Source organism: Zonotrichia albicollis, chromosome 34 (genome assembly GCF_047830755.1).
Source record: "Zonotrichia albicollis isolate bZonAlb1 chromosome 34, bZonAlb1.hap1, whole genome shotgun sequence".
Taxonomy (NCBI): domain Eukaryota; kingdom Metazoa; phylum Chordata; class Aves; order Passeriformes; family Passerellidae; genus Zonotrichia; species Zonotrichia albicollis.
In genome coordinates this window covers 827,855-840,999 of record NC_133852.1, presented here as the reverse complement: position 1 = coordinate 840,999, position 13,145 = coordinate 827,855, and the positions used below count along the sequence as shown (strand labels likewise).

Genomic DNA, 13,145 nt, shown 5'->3' with positions numbered 1-13,145 from the left:
CACCCACCGCGCTGCGCCCCCCCTCCCTCATTTCCCGGCTGGTTTCCTGTTTTTGGGGGGGGGGTCTCGCTCTGTCCCCGCCCTGTGGGGGTCCCTTTGTGCCCGCGGTCGGTTTGGGGGGGTCCTGGTGGGTGTGTGGGGGGGGGGCACAGGCTGAGCCGGTCCCCGCTGCTCGGTGAGGGAGAGGCTTCCGGGAGGGCCGGGCCGGGCTGGGCCGTGCTGGGCCGTGCTGGCGTCACCGGCCCCGCGGGGCACCCCCGGTGTGTCCCCCCCCCGCCAATGGGGGTGCGGGGGTGGCCCTCGGTGCGGGGGGGGCACGGGGAGAGCCGGGATTTGGGGTGGGACACCCCCCGCTTTAAACCTGGGGTTCAGCGGGGCTGAGCTTCCTGTGGGTGCTGAACCCCCCAAATTTGGGCTGTGTGTTCTCTGTGCCCCCCCCCCCAAATTTCTCCTTGCATCTACAAGACTGGGGGGAACGTGGTTGCTGACCCCCCTGCCCCCCCAAATTTGGGCTGTGTGTCTCAAATTTGCCCCCCTTAATTTTGAGCTGTGTGTTCTCTATGCCCCCCAAATTTGGGCTGTGTGTTCTCTGTGCCCCCACAAATTTCTCTTTACCCCTGTAGGACTGGGGGGGCCATGGCCGCTGACCCCCCCGTCCCCCAAATTTGGGCTGTGTGTTCTCTGTGCCCCCCAAATTTGGGTTGTGTGTTCTCTGTGCCCCCCAAATTTGGGTTGTGTGTTCTCTGTGCCCCCAAGTTTGGGTTGTGTGTTCTCTGTGCCCCCCAAATTTGGGCTGTGTGTTCTCTGTGCCCCCCAAATTTGGGCTGTGTGTTCTCTGTGCCCCCCAAATTTGGGTTGTGTGTTCTCTGTGCCCCTCAAATTTGGGCTGTGTGTTCTCTGTGCCCCCCTAATTTGGGCTGTGTGTCTCAAATTTGCCCCCCAAATTTGGGCTGTGTGTTCTCTGTGCCCCCCAACTTTGGGCTGTGTGTCTCAAATTTGCCCCTCAAATTTCGGCTGTGTGTTCTCTGTGCCCCCCAAATTTGAGCTGTGTGTTCTCTGGGTCCCCCAAATTTGGGCTGTGTGTTCTCTGTGCCCCCCAAATTTGAGCTGCGTGCCCGAAATTTGCCCTCCTAATTTGAACTGTGTGTTCTCTGTGCCCCCCAAATTTGGGCTGTGTGTTCTCCCTGCCCATGCTGGACTGGGGAGGGGGCATTGCTGCTGACCCCCCCCAAATTTAGGGTTTATTCCCCTCAAATTTGGGGTTTATTCCTCCTGAATTTGGAGTTTATTCTCCCCAGATTTGGGATTTATTCCCCCCAGATTTGGGGTTTATTCCCCCCAAATTTTGGGTTTATGCCCCCCAAATTTGAGGTTTATTCCCCCCGAATTTGGTGTTTATTCCCCCCATATTTGGGGTTCATACCCACCCATATTTGGGGTTTATTCCCCCCAGATATGGGGTTTATTTGCCCCAAATGTGGGGGTTATTCCCCCTGAATTTGGGGTGTATTCCTCCTGAATTTGGAGTTTATTCCCCTCAATTTGACGTTTATTCTCCCCAGATTTGGGGTTTATTTCCCCCAGATTTGGGGTTTATTCCACCTGAATTTGGGGTTTATTCCCCCCAAACTTGAAGTTTATTCCCCCCGAATGTGTGGTTTATTCTCCTCAAATTCGGGTTGTATTTCCCCTGAATTTGAGGTTTATTTCCCCCAAATCTGAGGTTTATTCCCCCTGAATGTGGGGTTTATTCCCCTCGAATTTGGGTTGTATTCCCCCTGAATTTGAGGTTTATTTCCCCCAAACTTGAGGTTTATTCCCCCTGAATGTGGCGTTTATTCCCCTCGAATTTGGGTTGTATTCCCCCTGAATCTGAGGTTTATTCCCCCCTGAATTTGGGGTTCATTCCCCCTGAATGTGTGGTTTATTCCCCTCGAATTTGGGTTGTATTCCCCCTAAATCTGAGGTTTATTCCCCCCTGAATTTGGGGTTCTTTTCCCCTATGGATCTCCCAGTGCTGCCCTGTCTGTATCACCCTGGCTGGTCCATGGCTGCCCCCCCCCGGGTCAGTGTGTCCGTCTGTCTGTCCCTGACCCCCCCTTTGCCCCCCCAGGACTGGCAGCCCCCCTTTGCTGTCGAGGTCGACAACTTCAGGTTCACGCCCCGCATCCAGCGGCTCAACGAGCTGGAGGTGAGTGGGGCGGCATGGGGGGGCTTTGGGGGCTGATTTTGGGGTCTCACCCCCATCTGTGCCCCCCCAATTTGCTCCCCCCACAGGCTCAGACACGGGTGAAGCTCAACTACCTGGACCAGATCGCCAAATTCTGGGAGATCCAGGGCTCCTCCCTCAAAATTCCCAACGTGGAGCGGCGAATCCTCGACCTCTACAGCCTCAGCAAGGTGAGGGGGGGGCAAAATGGGGACCCCCAGACCTCCCTGGGGGGGTCACACCTGGGGGTGAGGATGATGAAGGTGCCCCCCCAGTGGTGATTGTTTCCTAGGGGGGGATATTTTGGTTTTTGGGGGTTAATTCCCCCAAAATTCGGGAAAATTAAAGTTAAAATCAGGGGTGTTTTCTGATATGGGGGGACAAAATGGGGACCCCCAGCCCTCCCTTGGGGTCACACCTGGGGGTGAGGATGAGGAAGGTGCCCTCCCAGTGGTGATTGTTTCCTAGGGGGAGGTATTTTGGTTTTTTGGGGTTAATTTCCCCAAAATTAGGGAAAATTAAAGTTAAAATTAGGGGTGTATTCTGATATGGGGGGACAAAATGAGGACCCCCAGCCCTTCCTGGGGTTCTCACCTGGGGTGAGGATGATGAAGGTGCCCCCCAATAGTCCTGAGGAGAAGATTTTCCTGTTTTGGGGGTAAATTCCCCAAATTTTGGAGTGTCTTCTGAACTGTGGGGGTGATTGTTCCTCTGGGGGTTTATTTTTTATTGGGGGATTAATTCCCCCCATGGAGACATTTTCTCATTTAGGGGGGTTAATTGCCCTCCGTGAGGGTATTTTCCCATTTAGGAATTTAATTTAATTTTCCCATTTAGGAATTGTGTTTTTGGGGAAGTATTTTGTTATTTTGGAAGATATTTCTCTATTTGGGGGGGGTTAATTCTGTGGGAGAATATTTCTAGTTAGGGGGGTAATTGTTTTTTCTGGGTGAGTATTTCTAATTAGAATGAATTACTTCTGTGAGAGGGAAATGTTTGGTTTTAGAGGAGTTCACTGCCCCATGGAGGGGATGTCCCCATTTAGGGGGTGACGTCCCCATTTAGGGGGTGGCGTCCCCGTTTTTGGGGTGCTGTCCCCATTTATGGGGTGACGTCCCCGTTTTTGGGGTGGCGTCCCCATTCAGGGGGTGCTGTCCCCATTTTTGGGGTGGCGTCCCCATTCAGGAGGTGACATCCCCATTTAGGGGGTGACATTCCCATTTTTGGGGTGACATCCCCATTGAGGGGGTGCTGTCCCCATTTAGGGGTTGCTGTCCCCATTTAGGGGGCGACATCCCCGTTTTTGGGGTGCTGTCCCCATTTTTGGGGTGCTGTCCCCATTTAGGGGGTGGTGTCCCCATTTAGGGGTTGCTGTCCCCATTTAGGGGGTGACGTCCCCGTTTTTGGGGTGCTGTCCCCATTTAGGGGGTGGTGTCCCCATTTAGGGGTTGCTGTCCCCATTTAGGGGGTGACATCCCCGTTTTTGGGGTGCCGTCCCCGTTTTTGGGGTAGCGTCCCCGTGTAGGGGGTGACATCCCCATGTAGGGGGTGACATCCCCATTGAAGGGGTGCTGTCCCCATTGAGGGGTTACTGTCCCCATTTATGGGGTGACATCTCCATTTAGGAGGTGGTGTCCCCATTTAGGGGGTGCTGTCCCCATTTTTTGGGTGACATCCCTGTTTTTGGGGTGACGTCCCCATTTAGGGGGTGCTGTCCCCTTTTAGGTGGTGGCATCCCCGTTTTTGGGGTGCTGTCCCCATTTATGGTGTGACGTCCCCGTTTTTGGGGTGTCATCCCCATTCAGGGGGTGATGTCCCCATCTAGGGGGTGGCGTCCCCATTTAGGGGGTGACATCCCCATTTAGGGGGTGGCGTCCCCATTTAGGGGGTGGCGTCCCCATTTAGGGGGTGGCGTCCCCATTTAGGGGGTGACGTCCCCATTTAGGGGGTGGCGTCCCCATTTAGGGGGTGACGTCCCCTTTTAGGGGGTGGCGTCCCCATCCAGGGGGTGACATCCCATTTTTGGGGTGACATCCCGATTGAGGGGGTGCTGTCCCCATTTAGGGGTTGCTGTCCCCATTTATGGGGGTGACGTCTCCATTTAGGGGGTGGTGTCCCCATTTAGGGGGTGCTGTCCCCATTTTTGGGGTGATATCCCTGTTTTTGGGGTGACATCCCCATTTAGGGGGTGGCGTCCCCATTTAGGGGGTGGCATTGCCATTTAGGGGTTGATGTCCCCATCCAGGGGGTGGCATCCCATGTAGGGGGTGACATTCCCATTTAGGGGGTGCTGTCCCCATTTAGGGGGTGATGTCCCCATTTAGGGGGGACCATGCCACTCAGTGGTGGTGATGGAAGGTGGGGGTGCAAGTGTCACCCATGGGCACAGGTGGCTCTGGGGTGACCCTGGGTGACCCTGGGTGTCTCTGGGGTGGCCCTGGGTGACCCAGGGTGCTCAGCGTCCCCTCATAGTTGGTGATGGAAGAGGGGGGGTACAAGTACCAGCCATGGGCACAGGTGGCTCTGGGTGGCTCTGGATGGCTCTGGGGTGTCCCCTGGGGTGGCACTGGGGAGTCCCTGAGTGCTCAGTGTCCCCTCATGGGTGGTGATGGAGGAGGGTGGCTGTGAGGCCACCTGCAAAGACCAGGGGTGGCCCTGGGTGGCTCTGGGGTGTCCCTCAGTGCTGTGTCCCCTCACAGGAGGTGATGGAGGAAGGTGGCTGTGAGGCCACCTGCAAGGACTGGGGGTGGCCCTGGTGTCTCTGGGGTGGCCCTGGGTGGCTCTGGGGTGTCTCTCAGTGCTCAGTGTCCCCTCACAGGTGTTGATGGAGGAGGGTGGCTGAGGCCATCTGCAAGGACTGGGGGTGGGCATGGGTGGCTCTGGAGTGGCCTGGCTGTCCCTGGGTGTCCTGGGGCTGTCCCTGAGTGCTCAGTGTCCCCTCATGGGTGGCGATGGAGGAGGGTGGCTGTGAGGCCACCTGCAAAGACCAGGGGTGGCCCTGGGTGGCTCTGGGGTGTCCCTCAGTGCTCAGTGTCCCCTCACAGGTGGTGATGGAGGACGGTGGCTACGAGGCCACCTGCTAGGACTGGGGGTGGCTGTGGGTGTCCCTGGCTGTCCCTCAGTGCTCAGTGTCCCCTCCCAGGTGGTGATGGTGGAAGGTGGCTGTGAGGCCACCTGCAAGGACTGGGGGTGGCTGTGGGTGGCTCTGACTGTCCTGGCTGTCCTGGGCTGTCCCTGAGCCCTGTGTCCCCTCCCAGGTGGTGATGGAGGAGGGTGGCTGTGAGGCCACCTGCAAGGACTTAGAGTGGCTTTGGGGTTGTCCCTGATTGTTCCTGGGTGTCACTGGGGTGTCCCTGGCTGTCCCTGAATGCTCAGTGTCCCCTCCCAGGTGGTGATGGAGGAGGGTGGCTACAAGGCCATCTGCTAGGACTGCAGGTGGCTCTGGGGCGGCCCTGGCTGGCCTGGGGTGGCCTTGGCCGACCCCTATGGTGTCCCTGAGCCCTGTGTCCCCTCTCCCAGGTGGTGATGGAGGAAGGTGGCTACGAGGCCACCTGCAAGGACTGGCAGTGGGCATGGGTGGCTCTGGGGTGGCCCTGGCTGGCTCTGAGTGTCTCTGAGGTGTCCCTGAGCACTCAGTGTCCCCTCTCAGCTGGTGATAGAGGAGGGTGGCTGTGAGGCCATCTGCAAGGACCAGAGGTGTCCCTGGGCTGTCCCTGAGTGCTCAGTGTCCCCTCCCAGGTGGTGATGGAGGAGGGTGGCTACGAGGCCACCTGCAAAGACCAGGGGTGGCCCTGGGTGGCTCTGGGTGGCTCTGACTGTCCCTGGGTGTCCTGGGGCTGTCCCTGAGCACTCAGTGTCCCCTCTCAGCTGGTGATAGAGAAGGGTGGCTGTGAGGCCATCTGCAAGGACCAGGGTGTCCCTGGGCTGTCCCTGGGTGTCTGGGGCTGTCCTGAGTGCTCAGTGTCCCCTCATGGCTGGTGATGGAGGAGGGTGGCTGTGAGGCCACCTGCAAAGACCAGGGGTGGCCCTGGGTGTCTCTGGGGTGTCCCTCAGTGCTCAGTGTCCCCTCCCAGGAGGTGATGGAGGAAGGTGGCTACGAGGCCACCTGCAAGGACTGGGGGTGGCTGTGGGTGGCTCTGGGTGTCCCTGGGTGTCTCTGGGCTGTCCCTGAGCCCTGTGTCCCCTCTCAGGTGGTGATAGAGAAGGGTGGCTGTGAGGCCATCTGCAAGGACCAGAGGTGTCCCTGGGCTGTCCCTGAGTGCTCAGTGTCCCCTCTCTCAGGTGGTGATGGAGGAAGGTGGCTGAGGCCACCTGCCAGGACTGGGGGTGGCTCTGTGTGTCCCTGGGTGGCTGTGAGTGGCTCTGGCTGTCTTTGTGGTGTCATTGAGTGCTCAGTGTCCCCTCACAGGAGGTGATGGAGGAAGGTGGCTACGAGGCCATCTGCAAGGACTGCGGGTGGGCACGGGTGGCCCTGTGTGACCCTGGCTGTCCCTGGGCTGTCCCTGGGTGTCCCTGGGTGTACCTGGCTGTAACTGAGCACACTGTCCCCTCTCCCAGGTGGTGATGGAGGAGGGTGGCTGCGAGGCCACCTGCAAGGACTTAGAGTGGCTCTGGGGTGTCCCTGATTGTTCCTGGGTGTCACTGGGGTGTCCCTGGGCTGTCCCTGAATGCTCAGTGTCCCCTCTCAGATGGTGATGGAGGACGGTGGCTACAAGGCCATCTGCAAGGGCTGCAGGTGGCTCTGGGGCGGCCCTGGCTGGCTTGGGGTGGCCTTGGCCGACCCCTATGGTGTCCCTGAGCCCTGTGTCCCCTCTCTAAGGTGGTGATGGAGGAGGGTGGCTACGAGGCCACCTGCAAGGACTGGCAGTGGGCATGGGTGGCTCTGGGGTGGCCCTGGCCGGCTCTGAGTGTCTCTGAGGTGTCCCTGAGCACTCAGTGTCCCTCTCAGCTGGTGATAGAGAAGGGTGGCTGTGAGGCCATCTGCAAGGACCAGAGGTGTCCCTGGGCTGTCCCTGAGTGCTCAGTGTCCCCTCCCAGGTGGTGATGGAGGAGGGTGGCTGCGAGGCCACCTGCAAGGACTGCGGGTGGCTGTGGGTGGCTCTGGGTGGCTCTGACTGTCCCTGGGTGTCCTGGGGCTGTCCCTGAGTGCTCAGTGTCCCCTCATGGGTGGTGATGGAGGATGGTGGCTGTGAGGCACCTGCAAAGACCGGGGGTGGCCTGGGTGTCTCTGGGTGTCCCTCAGTTGCTCAGTGTCCCCTCATGGGTGGTGATGGCGGAAGGTGGCTGAGGCCACCTGCAAGGACTGGTGGTGGCTGTGGGTGGCTCTGGGTGTCCCTGGGTGTCTCTGGGCTGTCCCTGAACGCTCAGTGTCCCCTCTCAGGTGGTGATGGAGGAGGGTGGCTACGAGGCCATCTGCTAGGACTGGGAGTGTTCCTGGGTGGCTCTGTGGTGTCCCTGAGTGCTTGCTGTCCCCTCTCAGGTGACGATTGAGGAGGGTGACTATGAGGCCATCTGCAAGGACCAGTGGTGGCTCTGGCCATCCCTGGCTGGCCCTGGGGTGTTCCTGGGTGTCCCTGGGCTGTCCCTGGGCTGTCCCCTGGGTGTCCCTGTGTGTCCCTGGCTGTCCCTGGGTGTCCCTGAGCCCTGTGTCCCCTCCCAGTAGTGATGGAGGAGGGTGACTATGAGGCCATCTGCAAGGACCCAGGGTGACTCTGGGCTGTCCCTGTGTGTCCCTGTGTGTCCCTGTTGTGTCCCTGTGTGTCCCTGGCTGTCCCTGGGCTGTCCCTGGCTGTCCCTGAGCCCTGTGTCCCCTCCAGGTGGTGATGGAGGAGGGTGGCTACGAGGACCATCTGCAAGGACCAGAGGTGTCCCTGGGCTGTCCCTGGGTGTCCCTGGGTGTCCCTGCTGTCCCTGTGTGTCCCTGGCTGTCCCTGGCTGTTCCTGGCTGTCCCTGGCTGTCCCTGGTGTCCCTGAGCACTGTCCCCCCTCCCAGGTGGTGATGGAGGAGGGTGGCTACGAGGCCATCTGCAAGGACCGCCGGTGGGCGCGGGTGGCCCAGCGCCTCTCGTACCCGTCGGGCAAGAACATCGGCTCGCTGCTGCGGGCGCACTACGAGCGCATCATCTACCCCTACGAGATGTACCAGTCCGGGGCCAACCTGGTGGTGAGTGCAGGGCCTCGGGGAGGGCTTTGGGGGCACCCCAGGCCGCGCTGAGGGTCCCCCCCGTCCTCCAGCAGTGCCACGCGCGGCCCTTTGAGAGCGAGGAGAAGGACAGGGAGTACAAACCGCACAGCATCCCCTGCGCCAGTCCGTGCAGCCCTCCAAGTTCAACAGCTACGGCCGGCGTGCCAAGCGCCTGCAGCAGGAGGTGGGCACCCCTAAACCCTCCTAAATCACCCCAAAATCCCTCCTGGCATCCCCAAATACCCCCTGATGTCACTGTCCCGCAGCCCGAGCCCACGGAGGAGGACATCGAGAAGAACCCCGAGCTGAAGAAGCTGCAGATTTACGGGGCCGGGCCCAAAATGTTGGGCTTGGGGCTGGTGGCCAAGGATAAGACCATGAGGAAGAAAGGTATTGGGGATCCCCTCTCCTCATGTGGGGGTGCAGGGGTGGTTGGGACTTCTTAAATCTTTCTGGAGCCTCTGTGTTTTTTGGGGATCTTTTTTATTCATTCTGGCGTTCTTGTGGGAGCCTCTTTGCTCACAGTTTGTTTGGGGTGTCCCCAAATTGTTTGGGGTTCTTCAGGGACCCCCTTTCCTTCCAGTTCTTTAGGAACCCCTTTTCCTTCCAGTTCTTTAGGAACCCCTTTTTCCTTCCAGTTCTTCAGGGACCCCTTTTTCCTTCCAGTTCTTTAGGGACCCCCTTTTTCCTTCCAGTTCTTTAGGAACCCCTTTTCCCCCCAGTTCTTCAGGGACCCCCTTTTCCTTCCAGTTCTTTAGGGACCCCCTTTTTCCTTCCAGTTCTTTAGGGACCCCCTTTCCTTCCAGTTCTTTAGGGACCCCCTTTTTCCTTCCAGTTCTTTTGCCCCCTCCCATTCTTTTGACACCCCCTCCCGTTTTTCAGGTCCCTTTCCCCAGCTGTTCAATAACCCCACAATGGTTCAATAACTTCCCAACAATTCAGAACTCCCCCAGCTGTTCTGTAACCCCCCAATTGCTCAATACCCCCCAATGTTTCAGCACCCCCCAATAGTTCAGTAACCTCCCAATTGTTCTGTAATCCCCCAATCTCTCACTAACCCCCAAATAGTTCAGCACCCCCAAATCTCTCAGTACCCCCAATGCTTCAACACCCCCAAATCTCCCAGTAAACCCCCTGATTCAGGACCCCCAATCTCTAACTAACCCCACCGATTCAGCATCCCCAATCTCCCACTAACCCCAATAGTTCAGCACCCCCAATCTCCCAGTACCCCCCCAATGATTCAGCACCCCCAATCTCCCAGTTACCCCTCCATGGTTCAGCACCCCCCAATTGCTCAGTGACCCCCAATAGTTCAGCGTCCCCAATCTCTCAGTAACACCCCCATGATTCAGCACCCCCCAATCTCTCAGTAACCCCAATTGTTCTGTAACCACCCAATGGTTCAGCACCCCCAATTCTGCACCCCCCAACCTCCCAAAACCCCCATGATTCAGCACCCCCCAATCTCCCAGTAACCCCCCATGGTTCAGCACCCCCAATTGTTCTGTTACCCCCAAACCTCCCAGTAACCCCCAATTGTTCTGTAACCCCCAATCTCCCAGTAACCCCATGATTCAGCACCCCAATCTCTCACTAACCCCAGTGCTTCAGCATCCCCAAATCTCTCAGTAACCCCAATAGTTTAGCACCCCCCAACCTCCCAGTAACCCCAATGTCCCAGCAACTCCCAATGGTTGAGCACCCCCAAATCTCCCAGTAACCCCCAATACTTCAGCACCTCCCAATTGTTCTGTTACCCCAAATTTCCCAATTGTTCAGCACCCCCCAATCTCTCACTAACCCCTCCATGGTTCAGCACCCCCAATCTCCCAGTAACCCCAAATAATTCAGCCACCCAGTACCCCCCCGTGATTCAGCACCCCCAAATCTCACAGTAACCCCCAATAGTTCAGCGCCCCCCAATCTCTCATTAACCCCTCCATGGTTCAGCCACCCAGTACCCCCCTGTGATTCAGCACCCCCAAACCTCCCAGTAACCCCCAATTGTTCAGCACCCCCCAATCTCTCACTAACCCCAGTGCTTCAGCCTCCCCAAATCTCTCAGTAACCCCAATAGTTCAGCACCCCCAATCTCCCAGTAACCCCCAATAATTCTGTAATCCCCCAATCCTCATTACCCCCCAGTAGTTCAGGACCCCCAGATCTCCCAGTACCCCCCCATGATTCAGCACCCCCCAACCTCCCAGTAACCCCAATGTCCCAGTAACTCCCAATGGTTGAGCACCCCCAAATCTCCCAGTAACCCCCAATACTTCAGCACCTCCCAATTGTTCTGTTACCCCAAATTTCCCAGTAACCCCCAATTTTCATTAAGCCCCCCATGAACCCCCAATTGCCCTGTCACCCCCAAATCCCCCTTTAACCCCCAATTCTCCTGTCACCCCCAAATCCCCCGTTAACCCCCATTGCCCTGTCACCCCCAAACCTCCCTTAACCCCAATTGCCCTGTCACCCCTTAACCCCCAATTGCCCTGTCACCCCCAAACCCCCCATTAACCCCCAATTGCCCTTCACCCCCAAATCCCCCTTTAACCCCCAATTGTCCTGTCACCCCCAAACCCCCCCATTAACCCCCAATTGCTCTGTCACCCCCAAACCCCCTGTGAACCCCCAATTGCTCTGTCACCCCCAAACCTCCCAGTACCCCCAATTGCCCTGTCACCCCCAAACCCCCCTTAACCCCCAATTACCCTGTCACCCCTTAACCCCCAATTGCCCTGTCACCCCCAAACCCCCCTTTAACCCCCAATTGCTCTGTGACCCCCAAACCCCCCAGTACCCCCAATTGCCCTGTGACCCCCAAACCTCCTGTGAACCCCAATTGCCCTGTCACCCCCAAACCTCCCAGTACCCCCAATTGCTCTGTCACCCCCAAACCCCCCGTTAACCCCCAATTGCCCTGTCACCCCCAAACCCCCATTAACCCCCAATTGCCCTGTCACCCCCAAACCCCCCATTAACCCCAATTGCCCTGTCACCCCCAAACCCCCCATTAACCCCCAATTGTCCTGTCACCCCCAAAACCCCCATTAACCCCCAATTGTCCTGTCACCCCTTAACCCCCAATTACCCTGTCACCCCAAACCCCCCTTAACCCCAATTGCCCTGTTACCCCCAAACCTCCCAGTACCCCCAATTGTCCTGTCACCCCCAAACCTCCCAGTACCCCCAATTGCCCTGTCACCCCCAAACCCCCCTTAACCCTCAATTGCTCTGTCACCCCCAAACCCCCTTAACCCCCAATTGCCCTGTCACCCCCAAACCCCCCATTAACCCCAATTGCCCTGTCACCCCCAAACCCCCATTAACCCAATTGTCCTGTTACCCCCAAATCCCCCTTTAACCCCCAATTGCCCTGTCACCCCCAAACCCCCTGTTAACCCCCAATTGCCCTGTCACCCCCAAACCTCCCAGTACCCCCAATTGCTCTGTCACCCCAAACCCCCCGTTAACCCCCAATTGTCCTGTTACCCCCAAACCTCCCAGTACCCCCAATTGCCCTGTCACCCCCAAACCCCCGTTAACCCCAATTACCCTGTCACCCCTTAACCCCCAATTACCCTGTCACCCCCAAACCCCCATTAACCCCCAATTCTCCTGTCACCCCCAAACCCCCCCTTAACCCCAATTGCCCTGTCACCCCCAAACCCCTCTTAACCCCCAATTGCCCTGTCACCCCCAAACCTCCCAGTACCCCCAATTGCCCTGTCACCCCCAAATCCCCCTTTAACCCCCAATTGCCCTGTCACCCCCAAACCCCCATTAACCCCCAATTGCCCTGTCACCCCCAAACCCCCCATTAACCCCCATTTCCCCCCTCCCCACAGACAAGGACGGCCCCGAGTGCCCCCCCACGGTGGTGGTGAAGGAGGAGCCTCCGGGGGAGCCCCGGGGGTCCCCAATTTCCCCGGGGGGGGCTCGGGACGAGCTGCGCCACAGCCCCGAGCCCTGCACCAAGATGACCATGAGGCTGCGCCGCAGCCACAGCAACAGCCAGTTCGTGAGTAGGGGGAAATCCACAGGTTTGGGGGTTTTATTTTAGTTTTGGGGGTCTTATTTCAGTTTTGGGGTTTTTATTTCAGTTTTGGGGCTGTTTTTAGTGCAAGAGCCAGTTCGTGAGTAGGGGAAATCCACAGGTTTGGGGTTTGTAGGGGGAAATCCACAGGTTTGGGGTTTTTATTTCAGTTTTGGGGCTGTTTTTAGTGCAAGAGCCAGTTTGTGAGAAGGGGAAAATCCATAGGTTTGGGGTTTTTATTTCAGTTTTGGGGTTTTTATTTCAGTTTTGGGGCTCTTTTAGTGCAACAGCCAGTTCGTGAGTAGGGGAAAATCCATAGGTTTGGGGTTTTATTTCAGTTTTGGGGTTTTTATTTCAGTTTTGGGGTTTTATTTCAGTTTTGGGGTTTTTATTTCAGTTTTGGGGCTGTTTTTAGTGCAACAGCCAGTTCGTGAGTAGGGGAAAATCCACAGGTTTGGGGTTTTATTTCAGTTTTGGGGTTTTCTTTCAGTTTTGGAGGTTTTTTTTCAGTTTTGGGGCTGTTGTAGGTGCAACAGCCAGTTCGTGAGTCGGGGGAAAATCCACAGCTTTGGGGGTTTTATTTCAGTTTTGGGGTTTTATTTCAGTTTTGGGGGTTTTATTTCAGTTTTGGGGCTGTTTTAGTGCCACAGCCAGTTCGTGAGTAGGGGGAAATCCACAGGTTTGGGGTTTTTATTTCAGTTTTGGGGTTTTTA

General features: G+C 57.4%; 1 protein-coding gene across 1 annotated transcript in view; it reads left to right on the top strand.

Annotated features, from left to right (window-relative positions):
- LOC141726289 (lysine-specific demethylase 5C-like) overlaps positions 1 to 13,145 on the top strand; it is a gene marked incomplete at its 5' end in the record, with an annotated part of 69,003 nt that overhangs the window by 1,751 nt on the left and 54,107 nt on the right. The window contains 8 exon segments of the mRNA XM_074531037.1: positions 2,114 to 2,191; positions 2,278 to 2,400; positions 8,202 to 8,372; positions 8,444 to 8,501; positions 8,504 to 8,577; positions 8,660 to 8,783; positions 12,245 to 12,439; positions 12,960 to 12,975. Coding sequence (XP_074387138.1) covers positions 2,114 to 2,191; positions 2,278 to 2,400; positions 8,202 to 8,372; positions 8,444 to 8,501; positions 8,504 to 8,577; positions 8,660 to 8,783; positions 12,245 to 12,439; positions 12,960 to 12,975 — 839 coding nt within the window.